General features: G+C 52.9%; 3 protein-coding genes across 5 annotated transcripts; 1 reads left to right on the top strand and 2 right to left on the bottom strand.

The window, feature by feature from the left end:
* Positions 1-538: 538 nt before the first annotated feature.
* CUNH1orf232 (chromosome unknown C1orf232 homolog) lies at positions 539-1863 on the top strand. Its single transcript, XM_042833894.1, has 4 exons — positions 539-963; positions 1042-1128; positions 1239-1324; positions 1491-1863. Exons 1-4 carry the CDS (start codon positions 802-804, stop codon positions 1750-1752), a joined length of 597 nt encoding a protein of 198 aa, XP_042689828.1. The 5' UTR covers positions 539-801; the 3' UTR covers positions 1753-1863.
* Positions 1864-2063: 200 nt separating this feature from the next.
* FAM110D (family with sequence similarity 110 member D) lies at positions 2064-5987 on the bottom strand. Of its 2 annotated transcripts, XM_042833890.1 has the most exons (3): positions 5197-5987; positions 4789-4875; positions 2064-3610 (listed from the first exon to the last, which is right to left on the bottom strand). In XM_042833890.1, exon 3 carries the CDS (start codon positions 3537-3539, stop codon positions 2499-2501), a length of 1041 nt encoding a protein of 346 aa, XP_042689824.1. In that variant the 5' UTR covers positions 3540-3610; positions 4789-4875; positions 5197-5987; the 3' UTR covers positions 2064-2498. The 2 variants fall into 2 exon arrangements, with proteins under 2 accessions (XP_042689824.1, XP_042689823.1); XM_042833889.1 differs by having other exon boundaries at positions 4789-5987.
* A 100-nt stretch (positions 5988-6087) lies between these two features.
* PDIK1L (PDLIM1 interacting kinase 1 like) lies at positions 6088-17748 on the bottom strand. 2 transcript variants are annotated; one of them, XM_042833891.1, is made up of 3 exons: positions 17693-17748; positions 16283-17432; positions 6088-13644 (listed from the first exon to the last, which is right to left on the bottom strand). In XM_042833891.1, exons 2-3 carry the CDS (start codon positions 16565-16567, stop codon positions 12904-12906), a joined length of 1026 nt encoding a protein of 341 aa, XP_042689825.1. In that variant the 5' UTR covers positions 16568-17432; positions 17693-17748; the 3' UTR covers positions 6088-12903. The 2 variants fall into 2 exon arrangements, with proteins under 2 accessions (XP_042689825.1, XP_042689827.1); XM_042833893.1 differs by having other exon boundaries at positions 16283-16584.
* Between the last annotated feature and the right edge of the window lie 200 nt (positions 17749-17948).

The raw sequence follows: 17948 nt of genomic DNA, 5'->3' as shown, positions 1-17948 counted from the left end.
TTCCAACATTCCAACAAATGTTCGCTGCGCATCCACCAATGCATATTTTTGGACATACAAATAAGGTTTTTCATGGTGTGCAGCATCTTTTGTTTCCAAGATAAGCATGTAATTAACTGAAGGATGATGCAAAGGGAGGCTCATCTACCACATTTCCATTTTGCAGCCTCCGGCAATCCATTAATGAAGTCTAATTACGATGTCAAAAGTTCTAGCCCAGTGATTAATTGACTTTGGAGATGCGAGAGTTCTTGTGTTGTTTTAAGCCAGCGGACGTGAGAAGGGAGGAAAAGGAATTGTTAATTAGTTTAGTTGCTGCTCGGGAACGTGATGGAACAGCGGCTCTTAACGCAGCGGCGCGGGGTGCGGAGCAGCGCCTGCAGTGCCGCGTTCCGGCCAGCAGGTGGCAGCAGCGCGGCGCTGGGGCGGACACACGCTCGTCCGGCGTCGCTCCTCTGCCGTTAGGATAGCAGGTCCGCCCGGCCGTACTGCGCATGCGCTGGAAGAGCGGAAGTTGTGTCTGCTTCTCTGCGCCCTGCTTGCGGAGCTGAGCGCTGCGTGGCTCCTGCGGTTCCTTCATGGACCCGAAACGGGCATTAAAACGCACCCACCGCAGGCGGTGGTTCTACAGACCGCTGCCTGATTGTGTTCGGCCGTTCCCCTGGGCCGCCCCGATGTGCGCACTGGGCACAGGGAGGGGGTTTGGGGTGAACCAAGCCCTCCCCCGCCCGCTGCTTTTCCCCCAGCACGACCCGGGCTCAGGTTCCCCTTTGTGCTCGGAGCGAAGTCCCTGAAACTTTCATGAGGGCATCGGATCGCCGACGAGAGCCGCCCCACCTCCCCGCCTGCCGCTGCGCATCGCCTCTGTCCCGCGCCATGACCCAGGGCATCTGGGGGCTCTACAAAGCCAGGGTGCTGCAGACCCTGGGGGGGGCACGGGCTGACGGTGCGCTGCAGGAGGAGGTAATGGGGGGTGGGGGGTTACGGCTGATTGCAGCCCCCTGCCCTCCTCCTGCTCTCACTCGGTTGGGTTCGTTGCAGGGAGACCCTTCCGAGCTGATGGAGGCAGCAGAGCCTCCCGCGCTGATGGAGGAGGGATCCGGCCCTGTGTCCCAGCTGGCACGGAAGGTGAGGATTGCGGCTGTGGGTGCTGCTGGGATCGGGAGTCCCAATAACTCCCAGTGAGCCCCAATAACTCCCAGTGAGCCCCGTTGAGTCGCACTGTGCTTCCTCTCCAGGTCCAGGGGGGCTGGAGGACGCTCTCATCTCTCTTCACCCGTGAGGATGAGCACCAGCTGCTCAACCCAGAGCCCTGCGCTGACCAGTAAGTTATGGCTTAAGGAGGGAGGGGGGCTCCCATAGCCTAGATTTTGCCCTGGGCTCTGCATCCCCATCTGTTCCCCCATCACCTATGATCCCAGATATGCCCCAGCACTGAAGCTGGTTCAGGAGCCCCTGTGTTCACATCCCTTCCCCTGCTCTCCCTTTAGCCCTCTTGCTGCCGTGCCAGCTGAGCTGCCTCCCGCCCAGAAAGCAGCCGGCTTTTGGGATCTCTTCGCTACCAAATGGCAGCAAGCATCAACACTGGACAAGGAGGTGGCCCCTCCAGAGCTGAGTGAGAGTCCCACAGAGCCACCAGGTGATGAGGGCCCCAGCGACCTGCGAGAGCCAGAGGAAGGGGCCTTCAAATGGGGCTTCCTGGCCAGCAAACTGGCTGAAATCCGAAATAAAAATGCTTCCAAGGGCAACTAGAAGAGGCAATGCCAACGTGGCCCTGCGGCAGCGCCAGCCAGTGATGCTGTCATGGGCCCTGGCAATGTGGAGGTTTTGGCACTAAAGACCCCACGGCGCCCTTCTCCCTGAGCGTGTGTGGTGCTTTCTTTGCCTTTGTCTCCTAGAACAGCCCTGCCACACGTGGAGCCCCATTCCATCCCCAAGACTGCAGAGCTGTCCCAGCGGGTTGAGACCCTCCAGAGGGATGGGAGGGGGCTTGCCACCTCAGTCCTCAGAGCATCCCCCATCCACTCAGGCAGTGTTGGAAGAAACCACAGATGCAGCCACGCTAGAAGAAAACCACAGGTTTGTTTATTAGAGTCCTGCTCCCATCCTCGCAGCCCCTTTCCCACTGAGGCTGATGGGGAGAAAGCTGCCATTCTAAACCACAACCAGAAATAGGGAAGACCAAGAGGTAGGGACCAGCAAGGAACAGCAGCCTTCCAGCCACCACGGCTGAGGCCGGACTCGCCCAAAGAAAGTCCCTGGGCACCCCACCCACACCTCAAAAAGCAGCTATTGGTGGGCAGCATATCCAAGGGGTGAAGCAGTTGTCCCTTCTGTGGGCAGACCTTGTCTCTGCTCAGGGTAGACTTGGTGTCCCTGCTGGCCTGCAAGCAGCACCATAGTGTCGGGGTGCTGCCACTCCCCAAACCACATCCAGCAAGAGCAGGGGGCTGCATCATCCACCTAGACCCACACACGGCTGGCTGGGGTGCTTCCTTTCAGACTGTGGATTCCTTGGCGGCCGCCCAAGCTCGCTGGCAGCCATAGAGCCATTTGATGACACGGGCATTGCGCTCCACCACCGAAATGGCGGAGCAGAGCCGTGCGTCCGGCTCCTCCTCACCTGGCCCCACGTCCTCCCCGCTGCATCCTGACGCCTGGCTGGGCTCCCACTCACAGGAGCTGTGGAGCCGTGCTGAGGCAGCATCCCATCCCGCTGGCACAAACCGTTCCTTTCCCAGCCCTTCCACCATGGCCCGATCCAGCCCACAGTAATTGAAGAACCGCTCCTTCTCCGAAAGCGGCAGGGACGGGCGCAGCCCGAGTGCCGGTTTGCTGGGGCCAGGGGAGGAGGGGGGCTGGGCCAGGCTGGAGGCTTGGGGGGGCAGCGGCACGGGGCTGCCAGGCACCGGGACGATGCTGCTGCTGCTGCTGCCGGCACCCGGCGTCTGCACATCTTCTGCTTGTTCCATGGACGCCCACAGCATGGGGCTCTCGGGGGCTTTATCCGACCCTTGGGCCGGGGGAGAGCTGGGGGGTTTGTCCCTGAGCGGCCCCTGGAAGAGGCGTCGCACCAGCCCGTAGCCCTTGGTGTTCTCCTTGTTGATCGCTGGGCAGTCCCGCTTCTGCCGGTAAATGACGAGCGAGTCGGGTCTCAGCAGACGCCTGCTGCCACCTCCCCTCCGCGGCACAGGGGACGAAGGACAGGGCAGCACCTTGCGGCTGCCTTCACAGCTCAGATCCGAGCCGTGGCAGAACTCGTGGCGCTGCTGCAGCGCGAGAAATCGCCGGCCGCGGGGCGAACAGCAGGGCGAGCAGCCTCTCAATGCCGGCTCCTGTCGGCTGTTGATGACCTGCTGCGATTTGACGTATTTCACTTTGTCTGCTTCCAGCCGCTCCACGGCGCTGGGTGTGCGGCCACCGCCGCCTCCCCCCAGCTGCTCCCGCAGGTACTCGGGACCCCGGTTCAGCAAACGCAGAGGGGAGACGCCGCGGCCAGAAGCGCAGACGGCTCGGGGGGTGCTGCCGAGTGGGACCATCGCCTGCCAGCCAACCCCGTGCGGGATGGGGACCCCAAAGCCGCGCTCAGCTTCTGCGCTCAGCCGCTGTCCTGGGAGGAGAGAGGAGCGGTGGGGTTAGCGATGGGGATGGGGTTGGAACCATAGATGAGTTTGGAACCGAGGGTAAGGTTGGCACCAAGGGATGTGGCACCACCAGCAAAAGGACCGGGAGCGACACAGAGCCGTGCAGGGGGACAGGACTGGCCCCTGCCTGCAGAGGAGGCGCCCTGCAAACCGGGGCAGGAACAATCACGGGCAGGAAGAGAGAAGCACCAGGCATCCGCCGGCTTCATCAAGATCCCAAGAGCAGCTTCGTACAGGAAACTTACTGGAGCCATTGCTTTATCTTTACGAGCCCAGGGACAGCAGAACAAAGACAGTATGGGGAAGCCAGTGTGCTTCCCCAGCCCTCCCTCCCCTTGTGCCAGCAGTGGGGGCCCTTTTGGCTGCTGGGGTTTCCGTGTTGTTCGGGGCATCGTGGCTCCCCACGGTGCTGGGCTGGGCCGGGCTCGCGGCTCTGTTTCCCTTTCAGGAAAAGAAAACAAAGGAGCTCCGGGAAGGTTTATTTTAAGCAGAGGCTGTTTGGTCGGCACCACAACTGCTGGGGGCTCATCCTCTCCTGTCCTGTCCCTCTGCTGCAAGGGGTCCCTAAGGCAGAATCTGGGATAATCGATTCCTCTCCTATCACCACTTATTTGGGAGTGTCAAGGAACAAAAAACAGCCCTTGCTCAGCTTTAACCAAGCACCCATGCAGGGACAGTGGGGGACAATGTTGGGACCAAGCAGGCGCGCAGCAATGGGGCCATAAATTGAATAGCAGAGGTGGCTGTAAATGCCCAAAGCAGATGGTGCCCCTGAGCAAAAGAGGCCCAAATGGCCCTGAAAAGCCACCTCTGGGGTGATGATGGGGACAGAGAGACCACAGCTATCCAGAGAGCAGGCAGCCCAGGGGCCTTCTGCCTCCCCACGCAGCCCAAGGGCTTCAGCAGTGCATCCACCCCCATTTTACAGACGGTAAACTGAGGCACTGAGTTTTTTCAGATCCTGTGCTCCTGAGGGGCAAACTCCCACATCTCCATGGGTTTCAAGAGCTCTGCAGTGCTTCCATGGATGCTGCCCCCAGTACATGATCCTGCCACCCCCCCCTGGGCTGCAGTGTCTCCATGCCCCCAGCCCAGCCCCAGGACCCGTATGTCCCAGCTGTGTGCCCGTGCTGGGGCTGCTCACCTGGGCCTGTGCAGGGTGCTGGTTGGTCTCCTCTGCTCCTGTTTCCTCCAGCAGCCAGCAGCAAACTGAGCCCAGAGCCGCAGGAGCCTCATATAGAGAGGGAGGAAGAGCCACCCCATTAACCCCTGCCAGCCCAGCCCCATCAGCACATCCTGCTCTGTGCCAGCACCCTGCCAGCACCGAGCCCTCAGTCCCTGCAACCTTTACACCCCGGGCTTCCCCTCAGCCACGGGCTCCATCTCCCAGCTCTTCTTATGGGATCGCAGCTAGGATCCTGGCTCTGGGACAGGTTCCCCTCCATCCCTCTGACCCTTGAGGCCATAGCAGCATTGTCTGCCTCCCCCCAGAGGAGCCCGCTGTGTTTGACCCCACACACACCAGGTGCATCGGGAACAGGGCAACGATTACCTGGCACTGTGATCCCCTTCCTCAGGGTCCTGCCTAAGCCCACAGGAACGGGGCAAAGCGAGGTCCTTCCAGCACCTTCTGTCAGCGGTGAAAGGGTCAAAGTGAGCTCGGATCCAGGCAGGTTCCTGCCTCCCCTTCCCCGGGAAGGGCTGTAAATTGCAGGAAGCCGCAGGGACCAGAGCCAGCCCAGGGGTTATTTTTACCTCTGCCCTCTTCCCTTCCCGGAGGGCTGAGTGTCCTTTCCGGCCCCAGCCCACCTCCACTCCCAGCACCCCAAAACGTGGGCAGACCTCAGCTCCCTGGAGTTGGCAATGGAGAGCCCCAGAGAGGCCTCAGCTCCCCACATCCCTCCCGTGCTGAATGGGAGTGGGGTACAGCCCAGGCTGCAGCCACATGACCGCTACCTGCAGGGAACCAGCAGGCTCTAGTGGGAACAAAGATGTGACACTTATAGGTTCTGTGTCTGAAAGGGAAAAGAGGAGAAGAGAAAAGAGTCCTGCCCATCCCCATGGAAGCTCCACGGCATCCAGCATGCCCCTGTGTGCAGGCACTGCAGCCAGGGCTGCACCCCAGTGCTGGAGCTGAGGCCATAGCAACATCCCATGCACCAGGTCCTGTCCAAGCTCTGCTGGCACAGGCCAAACCCCACTGAAAGTGAGGCAGGACCAATCTGAGGAGGAGGAGGACCCCACCGTGCAGCACTCATTCCCCACGCAGGATGCAGCCAAAACAAAGCAAACAACGCTCCAGAGGAAGATGAGGAAAAGGACAGGGGGAAGAGGCTGAGAAACCCATGGCAAGGCTGGGATCTGCTGCCCTCCCACACAGAGCACAGATTGCCACCTGGGGGAGGAGCGGACCCTATTGTTAATGCCAGGCAACAGCAATCACTGTTTCTCAAAACACGTTTTATTTTGTGAGCTGGAACCCAGCCTGCCGTTCCGGTAAGGACAGCCATGAGAAGAGCAGCCTTCAGTTCACCTTTGCGTGGCGGATGTGGACGATTCCTGTGAGGCACTTCCAGCAGGCGCCTGCAACTTCCCCTGCCCTGGGAAAGGGATGGACAGACAGACACACACAGACAGACAGGCTGCACTGGGGGGGGGGGGGCACTTGTAGCTCGTATTGACTGCTGAACTGTTAAAATCCCAACCCCAACTCCTTTGGGGATTCAAAAGGGGATGGTTTGAGGGGCCTGTCCTGGCACTGGGATGCTGGGCAGCTCCTGCTTCCCTGGGTGAGGCAGTGAAGCTTTGTCACTTCAGCTTAAGCTGTTTACTCCATCCATCAGCCTCTAACAAATGCACCAGAGCCATACAGATGCTCAAACTCCCATTATTTAATTAAGGCTGTTTTTCTTACAGCCCCAACGCTGACTGTGGTTACATGGGGGCTTCAGGTTTGGATCTGTTCGTGGGGTGCTTCCAGCCCTCGTGGTGGGAGAGAAGAATTTGAGGAAGTCCTCAAAGGTCAAACAGCCGGGAGCACTGCTCTCCTCCAAAGTGATTTTTCAGATCACATCCAGCTCTGATTAAACAGCTTCACTCCCAGCATGACCTCCTCTCTCCTGGCAACAGATAATTGCATGCCCCACCTCGTCAAGGAGATCACATGCCTTCCTGCACGGCTCTGATCCACCCCAGAGGAGCAGCAGGAGCAGCCCCAGGAGGAAGCTGAGGCTGTGGCCAATTGATGCCGCAGGGAGGACTTCCAGAGGGGGAATTTGGCATGGCAGAGCTCACAGCCCACTCCTGCAAGGGGGAAGAAGCTGTTTGTGTAGTCATAGGACATTGACCTATCGCCCCTGCATGCCCCAAGCAAAGCTGTGGGCTAGAGAGACTCTTGGGGGCAGGGTCTGATCCCCAGAAAAGGCCCCAACAGCCCAACGTGCACCAGGACATTAGGAAAAGCAGAAGGGGTAACAGCCCAATCTGTGGACTATTGCATTAAGTGGTAAATAAGTGGAGCTGAATAATTTTCACACTTCTCAGGAGTTCAGTCTGCCCGTGGGAGAGTGGTCAGGACTGAACATGCCCCTCAGTCACCTTTCCAGATGCATTTCTCCTTTGAAAATCACCAACATTGGGTGACCAGGTGCAAACAGGACTGTAAAACTGACAATGTTACCATCTGTTGCTACTTGTCGGCTTACTTTCACAACCCACAAAAGCCCTTCCTGGTCCGAGGCCACATAAATGCCAGGGACAGGAGAGCAGCTGAAGTGAGCTGGCAGCTCAGGGCAGTACAGCTGCACGCCAGGGGCCCGAGATGCATGGATTTTTACTGGGGAGAGAGCAGGAGTGGAAGATCTGCTACACTAGCTTAAAAATATCAAGGGCTCAAATGGGCATCAATAAATCTGAAACCAACACCTAATCTAAGGCAGCCATCCACAAGCTTTTGCAAGCAGAAACCAGAGAGCAGTTGGGCACAGAAGAAAGACTGAGATTCACACAGACCTTGGTGCCCTACGGATGAACCTTTGGAACAGTTGGCCTGGATGAATTCTGGAGCCTGTGTCTGGGAAGTAAAAAAGCTCTTGGGAGAGGTGGGAGGTGCTGCTGTGATGGAAGGCCTCCCCAGGGTGTGCCTGTGATGAACCTGCCCCTTTCCACAAGGGACCCACAAACTCTGTTATGTTGCATGGTTTCGTTTCAAATCCCAGAGGCTACAGAGGCCTCAGTGCACCGCAGTGCAATTCTAACGCTGGTCTTCCCTCTGCCCACTTTAAAAAATGCAAAGCAAGTCAGCCATATCTCCAGCACCCCACCCCAGCATACTTTACCTGGCTAAAATGCTCGAGAGGTGCAAGCTGTGTGTGGGAGGCACTGCAGGGAGGCAGCCTTCCTCCTCCTCTTCCTCAGTCTCACAGCAGATGCAGGTCCAACTCACCACCTGCAGCTCCTGTTTGCCACCTGCCAGCTCAGCCTGCAGGTCAGGCACTGCACATCCCCGGGCAGCACCATCTGCTCCTCACCAACCACAGCCCTTCTGCAACTGCTTTGTGCTTCAGGCACCCAGATGAACCTGGAAACTCATCTGGGAACAGAGCGACTTAAAGAAGAGAATCACCATGGCTCCTCTTGCAGTGATGCAGCGGGTTGCTGGCTGATCTTTTGGGTCACTCAGCTTCTCCACTCTTCCCCTGCTCTGCTTATAGAGGCAAAGCATCTCAGACTGCCTTAAATACTTTGAGACCCAGTGATCAGAGAGAAGCAGCAGTTTGTTCCAGTACTTCCACCTCCTGCCCCTCCCCATATGTAAGGCAGGCACTCCGGACAGTTTGTGACATTTGATATGAGTCCCTCTTCCCTAACAGTGTGTAAGAATAGCCAGCACTTTGCATAGACTGCTCCTCAGACCCTGACCAAAAAGGAAATGAAACACAGCGCTGCCCAAACTGCCCTGCTAACTACACTGCAACCCTTTAACGACCTCTTCTAGGGACACTGCTGCTTGGATTTACAGCACAGGTCCCAGTAAGGACTGGAAGCACAGCAACACCATAAAGGATTCGCGGGATGTGGGTACAGCAAAGCAGAGAGTAAAAGTCATGTTTGTGCTATCCACAGTCCAAAGTGCACCCGAGCACGTCTGCTCAGCGAGACATTGCATAAGAGAGGGAGAAAAAAAGCAGTAATTTTGAAATGCAGGCATCCTTCCAAGGGGCAGAACCTAAACACCAGCACAGAGCAACACCTGCCATCACAACGCAGCTCGAGCAGCAGCTGCGATTGGGTGGCTCTGAAGAAAGCTCTGTTTAAAAGAGCACAAAGAAATACGAACAAGAGGAATTCACAACCTCAGCACTGCAGAGCAGGGATCTCCCAGCCAAGCCTTGCCTGAGGAAACAGGACGGACAACCTGCTGGCTCTGTGCTCTGCAGAACCAGGAAGATAAAGCAGAGCTCGAGTTATTGGAGCTGGGATGCAGCCTTACACATCCTACCTGTCACAGGCCATTTCTGCACATCATTTTTCCATGTGTGTAGGTTTTGTTTTCTTCATTTTATGGAAGAAGAACTCAGCTTTCATCTGTGTTCAAAATCACTGCTCTTAAACTTAAAGAAAGGCAACTTTCTCCTTTAATTCAGGTGCTTAATTATCCTTTGATTGAAAAGAGTCACAGTTTCAACCCCTTTCTCTTTTGCAGTGACTGCACTGACATACAGATCTAAGCACACAGCTGTCATCCAGGTGGGGATCTGCTTATCTGCAGCACCAGGATGTGCAGGAAGCAACAAACTATGCAAGTGCACTGACACCAACAAACAGCCAGGTCTGTGCTTGCTGGTGGGACAACAAATAAAGCCACAAGGTGATGTATAGTGTTCCCAGTTTGGGCTATTCCCACTCCCAGACTGCACAACAATCCTTTGCTTTGGAGCACTCTTAATTAAAACATGCAAGTGACTTTAGACTCTTGTGCCATGTATAAGTAATAGTGTTTCCTCACCTTAATTTCTAAGGTTTCCCAGGGCATGTGAAACCAGCAGGTCATCATCACCTCCCCAGCCTTCAGGGCACCATTTACATCTGGTTCAGCCTCAGGAGCACACTAGCAGTCCAGCAACTCCAAAGAAGCCAGCTAGATCAGCAGTGTCAGCATTCAGACACTGGAGGGAAACATGCATGAGGATGCTTAACAGGCTGTGCTCAGCCCTCTGCATGGGGGATCCCAATTTGTTACAGGAGGGGGCAGCAGGGCTCACCCACCAGCAACAACCAGAGGCTTCTGGGTGAAATCTTCCCATTCCAGCACTCAGAGACTCCCTGCAAGGCTGGCTGCAGAGGGAGGAGCATCAGAGCCCTGGAAAGCAGCAGCATCTGGTTCACAGCCCCAAAAATCCAGTAAGACCAGTAACAGCAGACAGAGCCTGCCAGAGATTTCCATACAGTCCAGGATGGTACTTGCTCCGCTTGTAGCAACAGCTCCCAGCCCATGCAGGATGTAAGAATACTGTTGTGCCTTTAACCCCCCTTTGAAAACCAAGCAGCATGCCCAGAGGAGCAGTGCTTTGATTCTTAAGAGGCTCAGCAGGAGCAGAGGGATCCACGAGGCCACAGCTCCAAAAGCCAGCTACTTTCAAACCCAGCACGGCCCTGCTCTGTCACAGCACTGCATTACACACCAGTGAAAGCTCTGCACTGCCTCTGCCAGCCAACCCAGCACCTTTTACGAGCTAAAATCACTTACAGTGTGCGACCGTGATGAACTGCTACAGCTTACTGCTATTCTAGCAAAGCAAATAAACCATCCTGAAGCTTGGCTGAGAGCGAGACGGCTGTGCCAACTGAAGGGAAAGGAAAGCACTTCTCAGTAGAGTTCAAAAGCTTCATTGAAATTCAGGTTTTTATTAAAAAAAAAAAAAAAAAAAAAAAGCATGAACTCAATAAGTTACACAATCTCTCAATTATAAATCCTGCATAAAATATATTTTACAATTTTTAAAGAAAGATTTTGAAAAGCCTTTGACGAGTGCTGAAGAGTATCTTGACTTTGTGTCGTGCTGGTGAACAATTCTGTAGCTGCTACAAGTTTGATTTATCATAAGGCTTTAAAACAAAGACCTCACCAACAAACAGAACACACACCTCAAGAACTACCACTCCTCATGAACCAAGGACATGCCCAGTGTCACCCACCAGCTAAGCACCATGAGAGTGATTTCACCCTTTAAAGTGGCAATCAGTGCAAACAAGTGCTGTGGGAGTCAAAAAACATTTTTTCTGTGCCATTCATCAGCACCCAACTCTGTGGTGCAGCTCGGCAGCACACTCAGTGTTCAACCTTTGAAGTGCTTGAGGAGAACCAGAGGACTTGCAGAGGACTTAAAGGTAAGTGCTGTTGTTCTGTAGTTTAAGATTAACATAGTTGATTCTGTCTTTTGGGCGGGCAGGTGAGAGGAAGGAGCTAATGTGTTTCCAAAACCTCTCAGGTTTAACATGGAAGATGATACATCCTCTTAAAACTTCACAAAATCCTCACTGGATGACTGGTGCTGGGATGGAAGTACTGTAAAAGTGCTGGTGCAGACAGCAAGAGGATTGCTCTCCTGTCGATAACAAGCTGAGCCCTCACTTGCAATGAGCCCAGTTAAAACATGAGAATGAGCAGATCTCCACTTCCAGAGCACGAGAGGTGCATCTCTGCTTGTCATCCACTACCCACAGACAGGTTCCAAGTCCTGCCTTATAGCCTGAGCTCCCTGCAGGGTCAGCAGCACAACCCTGTTGTCACTCACCTCCTTCCCCACCAACTGATGCTCCCAGAGGTGCTCTGCTGCACTCAGCTGATGGATCACCTGAGAGTTCCTCCACGACATCTTCTGAACGTTAAACATTGCTTTGTTTCAAGGCAGCAATGCTCATCTGAGCATCCCTGTTCAGGTGAGCTGCCTTACACAAAGTGATGCAAAGTGACAAGGATTAAGGGCTAATGACCCCAGGTCTGCTGCCACCAGTGCTGCACCAGGTCAGAGCTACAGCTCAGAACTGCTGCTGCAGCCTGTACAGCCACAGACTTCTGACAGAGTTAGAATCCTTTGCTTCTGGAGGAACAAGCAGTTATTCTGCCTGCACTGCTTATTCACACAAGAGAATGCGTGTGTTCCATGTCTAAGAGGTGACAGTCACCTCTTCCTCCCCATCGCTCCCAGGTGACAGTAAGCATCAAAAAGGAAAAGCCCATGCCCAGTGACATCCAATCCAGCTGTGCTGGAACCATAACTGAGTGCTCTTAAATCCAGAGCTTCAATGCTGCTGGATTCCCTCACCAGGCGTTCACATTCTCGTGATGGAAGCTCACAGTACTCTCCTATTCTAAGTACTCTGTTTGCTGCTGGACTACGGGTAGGAGAGCAGTGAGCACGTTGTGGAACTGTAGATTAGTGGATTAATAAAGTATTTGATTAGTAGGAGAAAGCAAAATTGAATGATTAATGACCTCATCAACATGCTAGCACCCAGCTGCACACACTTGGCATTGGAATCCCTCAGTGCTGAGCTCCTTGAGCTGTGAGTGCAAAGCTCGGCCACCTCAGCACTCTGAGAGCTGCTGACACACTTGCATCGTATTCTTTGCTCACAAAGTCAAGTCTTAGACCCTACCTTCAACATTAGATAAAAATAAATAATAAAGTTATCCCGGACCAAAGAAGGAATGATTCTCATCCATCTTATTCACCCAGTTTTCTAGCAGAACCCAAACATTCAGACCCACAGCAAATAATTTAGGAAAAGTGTCATTTCCTCATGGAATGCAACACACTTGCAGGCATACGCTCTCGGTCACTCATATGCATAAATATATACACAATTAACTTTACAAACCTGAAGATTTGCACTACCAGCATGCAAATCTCTTCTTCCAGGAGAGATCCTAATACTGATATAGGAAACTGGAATGTATTAAATACTCTGAGATCTGGCTGGAAATCAAGTCTCAGCTCTTAGGATGTCCCACTGCCAACGCACACAAACGAACATTGTCACATCTTAAGACTTAACACATAACATCCTGGAAACAAACACAAAGCATCTCTAACACAACTGCCAACATTCTTATAACGTATGGAACTCAAACAAAATTCCATCAATAGAAACTACACCCTGCAGGTCTGAGATCGGGCTCGTTTCTTTACTGCCATTAAGTTGCACCATCTGCTGGGCAAGGAGCAGCTCTTCCAGGAGACGACCGCTCCGCAGCTCACGTGTCCCAGCTGCTGTCTTTAAAAGCTATGTTGACTAATCGCAGCTCTAGTTCAAAAGCATCAGGACGGTCCTGCGGGTTGGCAGCCAGCATTTCCTTAATCAACTGTTTCATCTGTGCATTCATGGATTTTTTCTTTACAGGGATGAGCAGTTCCATCTTAGGGTTTTCTAGCAGTGCCTCTCCAACAGGCACGATTGCTGACCCCTGCTTGACGTAACTACCCAGGAGTTCCTTCTTTGTCTCTGTGTCTACGAATGTGATTCTTTCTAGCATTGCCCAGATTATGATCCCCAGTGCAAAAATGTCTGCTTTGGCAGTGTAGTGTCCTTCCCAGACTTCGGGGGCCATATAGAAGTCAGTCCCACACGCAGTCGATAGGAAACACTTATTTACGTTGACTGGTTCCTCGGGATTCTGTCCTGAAGCTGAACATACCTTACTCAGCCCAAAGTCAGCTACTTTCAGCGTGGGCTCCAAGTCACTGGCATCCATCCTGCTCTGCGATATCAGAATATTGTCAGGTTTGAGATCACGATGAATAATCTGATTTTTGTGCAGGAAAGCCAGCGCACTGCTGAGCTGAAGCATGAAACTGGTGTTGGTCTTGCGGTTAGGTTTTCGAGACAACAGATACTCATTCATATCTCCTCCATCACAGAAATCCATTACAAACCAAAGGTAATAAGCGCTTCTGGGATCAAAGACTATTTCTCCTTTTAATGAGGTCTCTACAAGCTGCAATAAGGAAAAGAAGTGTCACAACTACCTGATGACCACAAAAATATCAAGATATGATGGGGAAAAAAAAAAAAAAAAAGCATAAATTTTTGGATGTTCCTCTCAACAACCCAGAGAGTAAGGAATTGCAACTGGTAAAAATAAAAGTTCATGTCAACCTTCCGATTTAAAGAAAAAAAAAAAAATCACAATGTATTTGCCAGCCTCGTTATTTTGGTGTGTGTGTGAAGCATATCGACCTCACGCTCCTACCCAGAAGCCAGAGCCAGCCCCAGATAACAGCTTTTTGAAGGCTATCAAGTAGTCGTTGCACTCCCATCTGTTTCAGCTGGACAGTGTCCCACCCATTTCGCTAACTCCAAGTACAAACACAGCCTCAACCAGGAACCCCTGCACAGCACCACGAGGCTGCCTGTCCTCTGCTCATGAGGCAGCCTCACCACATGCTTTTGCAGCCTGCCCTCCATCCCTCACACGTGAATACATTCTAACAAGCGTTAGCACAGGATCTCTTAGCTCAGGAGAATGCTAATCCACAGGCACAGCTCAACAGCTGCTGCAAGCAACACCTTTCTCACCACAACACACTAGCTATTTTCTAGGACATAAGCAGAGAATAACTCCAGCAGCTAGTTCCAATGGCCTCTTTGTACAATGTGCAACATACACCAGCAGTTACGCTCGCTCTCTCTGTTCACACAGCTACAAATCTGTCTTTCCAGCTCCTCTGAGGTGGCTCTTCGCATACTCCAGAACATAAGACTTGCTATTATTTCTGTTAGCAGTAAACCAGTGCTTACTAAAGCAGATGCAGCCTCTACAGGCCTTCAAAAGTTAATACAGCTATTAATACATAGAGAGACATATTAAGATTGTAAGAAGTGGGTTTTTTTCCCCCATCCGAGAGCAAAATTAGTAACAAATTATAACTACATTTAATTGTGAGCACAGTTAGTACTCAAACCAACTTAAGAGCAATTCTGTGTTAGAACTTAAACTGCATATTCAGGTTTACAGCCAATAAATAAAATGGGAACCGCAGCACAGGAGGGAGCGACCCCAGCACGCAGCTCTTCCCTCCTCTCAGCCTCACTGGAGCTGTGCTCGGGTCTCAGTTCGGAGCACCAGGATGACAGAATTCACCTCCAGATCTGGGACTGCAGCACAAGGAAGCCACACCAGCTCAGAGCTCTCTACAAGAGCCCAGCTCAGCTGGCAGCAGTTACAGCACCTGCCCTGAAGCACTGCAGGAGACACCAACAGCCCTTCCCAGGCCTCCTCACACCGCACCAGTTCAGCTCAGTGAAGTAATATCACCTGGAGTGGGCAGAAGAGAGGGCAAGCCAAGGGAGACGTGGGTTTCTCTCTTTCAGCGCATGCTATCATCAAGTGATCTCTGTGCTCAGCTCTGCCCTTTGCTCTTCTCTGCTCTTTGAAGCAGGAAAACAAATCGCAGCACTTGTGCCACAAACACGGGCAAGGTCTGCATGCTGCACTGCTTGAAAAACCTGGCGCTGCAGCGACCTGGAAGCTCTTCTTCACTCGCGGTGCCACCCTGCAGCCTCCCTCACACCCCTCTTTTTCCCCCTCCAGACTTCTCCCTGTACAGCTGCCTGCAAGTCTCATGCAGTATCTTACAGCTCCACCAACAAGATAAGGTACTACTTTTTCCCCATGTGAGCTGACCAGTATTATTTCACCCTAATTCCTTCGGGGCAATGTGCCAGTAACGATGACTGTGCTACAGCAAGTTGACAAAGGCAAGAAGCCTTTCTCAGGCTCACAGAGCACCCAGCACAACAGGATCAGAACAGCTGTGAAGTGCTGGCAAATGAGTGCTCACTCACAAAAGGTTCGATGTCAGCCATGCAAGAATGACAACAATAAAAACTGAAATGATAGAAGCTGATCAGGGATAACACAGCAAATGTTTAGCAGGCCACTGACTTTTTAACATCAGAGAGACAAATGTCTGCCAGGGGATGATTAATAGCTGGGGCAGACTCCTAGCAAGCTCACATGAGCTTTCAGGTCCTTCCAGAGCTACGTATATTTCAGAAATATTTGCCTTTCAACTTCTAGGCAACTCAATTTTCAACAGCCCCACATAAGGGATAGCAGTATTTACTCTTCTATTCCTCTACATACCACACATTTACTTCTCTTTGAAGTTATCTACCCAAAAAAGAAATTAAACCAGCTCACTGAGCTTCCTTAATTGATTACTATTTCTGGGAGCATTAAGTGTTGGCTTGCTATATCAAGACAGCCCCTTCCCCTTCCAGAGGCATCTGACATTATGAAATTCTTTAGAGCTCTGCCTCAAGACATCAGTACTGCTTACTAACCTGCAGCACGACTCTACCAAGAGCCTGCACCTCCCTCATGCCTTATCTGTGGTGTTTCCCCAACTTAGCAAAGCAAGTCCTGGAGCCTTTAGAATGGCATGGCTTCAAATTAAAAAGACCAGGTGATTGTTCAATAGATAAGCTCTTTTAAAGAAATAAAATAAAGCAAACGACACCCTTTCCTTCCTAAGCATACCTCAAGAAAACCATCTTAGCTACCCACCTCCTTCCCTCCCAGCTGCACATCCACATAAGCACTTCCACCCCATTACCTCAGCTTCATGTACCTGTAAATAAAGGGAGGAACTGGAGCCATGTGACATCTTCTGCACCATGCCATCTTTCTGCAAGATGCACTCCTCCAGGTGAATGACGTTGGGATGCTGGCTCTTGATACTGCTAAGTGCCCAGAACTCACGCAGAGCTAGTTCCACGTTCTCTGGAGCATGGCACCGAATCTTTTTCACTGCCACCCGTGCAGAGGTCTTCCTGACGACTGCTTCGTACACCACACCATAACTGCCACGACCAACCTCCCGTATTAGATCGTACTTAGGCTGGCTACTCACCATCTTCAAGATCAAAGGTTCTGGGGAAGGGGGAAAAACCCACAGAACTATAACTTATGAACGAGAGCTGAGCTGTGTTTTCCCCCATATGGCCTGGCGTGGCAATGCCAGCTGCACCAACACCCTGTGGTGAGCAGGGCTGTCCCTGAGCATCGCACTGAACGCAATGCTGTGCTGGAATACTTCAGAAGTCACTCTGTAAGCTTGTAGCCACGTTAAAGGCTGCCTAATACCTCATTTGGGTGGGACTGCACGATTTCAAACACAGCTCAGCGTTCAAGAAGGCAACAATTCAAACCTAGAATTGCACTGCGCTGAGGCAGGGCTATCCCATATCCTGCTGCTCCTTTCTCTCAGTGTCTTTTGGGAATTTCTATGCGAATAACAGGACTGTTTCATGCTCTCCATCCACACCCGGGCTATCAGAGAGGTTCTAGCTGAAACCTGCGGTTGAGGAGCAACAGAATGAAACAGAGCTGACTTTTAAGAGGACCGCATAGGTAAAGATTTGCGTTCTAATTTCGCAACGATTTTTTTGTTTTGTTTTTCCTTCAGAGACGAGAAAGTTTCACCGATCTTTTAACACCACTATGACTTCCCAACTAAACTCCTACAGTCACAAAAAATAAAAATAAAAAATAAAAAAGAATCAAAAAGAAAAACTGGCGGCAGCGGCAGCAGCACCCAACAGACTTCCAAGTTACTCGATAGGATAAAAGCCGGGGCGCTGCTCTGTGAGGAAAACAACGCACGAGGCTGAGGGTGAGGAGGAAGGGCAGCCCCGCACAGCGCCCGGCTCCGTCACACACAGAGGATCGCATCAGAGTTATTAGCGGGGAGCTCGTAAATGATTCCAGCGCGGTAGGAACTATTTGTTCGGAGAAAAAAAAAAAAAAGAGAGAAAAAGAGAGAGAGAGAGAAAGAGAAAGACAGGCATCGTCAGTGCGACGGCACCGCGCGCACTCCAAGCTCCGGCGAACCTCGAGGCCTCGCTCAGCCCCTGAGGCCGCACCTGGACCCGTCGCGGCGCTTACACAGCGGCGCTCTGTTCCCGCCCGCCCCCTCAGCGCCCGGCCGCTCTGTGACGCGCGGCAGAACCGCGCAGCGCCCGCCACGGCCCCGCGTTACCTCAGCACCAACGCCGCGCCGCCGCCGCCCGGCCGCCATCATAGGGACCGACCCCGGCGCCACGCCCCCTTCCGCCACGCAGCCTCCTGATTGGCTGCGAGGTGAGGGGGGCGGGGGGAAGTGGGAGAGATGAGCGTGCGCACGCGCATGCGCGCAGCGCTCGTGGTCGGCAGCGGCAGCGGCAGCGGTGGGAGCTGTGGCTGCTTGCACCGCGTGTGTTTCCGCGTGTGTTTCCGCGTGTGTTTCCGCGTGTGTT

Source organism: Centrocercus urophasianus, unplaced genomic scaffold (genome assembly GCF_019232065.1).
Source record: "Centrocercus urophasianus isolate 14NV4802_14NV808 unplaced genomic scaffold, USGS_Curo_1.0 seq_43, whole genome shotgun sequence".
Taxonomy (NCBI): domain Eukaryota; kingdom Metazoa; phylum Chordata; class Aves; order Galliformes; family Phasianidae; genus Centrocercus; species Centrocercus urophasianus.
The sequence above is the reverse complement of the archived record's forward strand: the minus strand, read 5'-3'. Positions and strand labels throughout refer to the sequence as shown.

What these genes read in the sequence shown, in the direction of transcription:
- CUNH1orf232 (XM_042833894.1), top strand. Translation starts at nt 802, where the DNA reads ATGAGGGCATCGGATCGCCGACGAGAGCCGCCCCACCTCCCCGCCTGC. An exon ending in ACGGTGCGCTGCAGGAGGAG is followed by an intron (nt 964 to 1,041) that starts GTAATGGGGGGT and finishes GGTTCGTTGCAG; the next exon opens with GGAGACCCTTCCGAGCTGAT. An exon ending in TGTCCCAGCTGGCACGGAAG is followed by an intron (nt 1,129 to 1,238) that starts GTGAGGATTGCG and finishes CTTCCTCTCCAG; the next exon opens with GTCCAGGGGGGCTGGAGGAC.
- PDIK1L (XM_042833891.1), bottom strand. Translation starts at nt 16,567, where the DNA reads ATGGTGAGTAGCCAGCCTAAGTACGATCTAATACGGGAGGTTGGTCGT. An exon ending in GTTCCTCCCTTTATTTACAG is followed by an intron (nt 13,645 to 16,282) that starts GTACATGAAGCT and finishes TCCTTATTGCAG; the next exon opens with CTTGTAGAGACCTCATTAAA.
- FAM110D (XM_042833889.1), bottom strand. Translation starts at nt 3,539, where the DNA reads ATGGTCCCACTCGGCAGCACCCCCCGAGCCGTCTGCGCTTCTGGCCGC.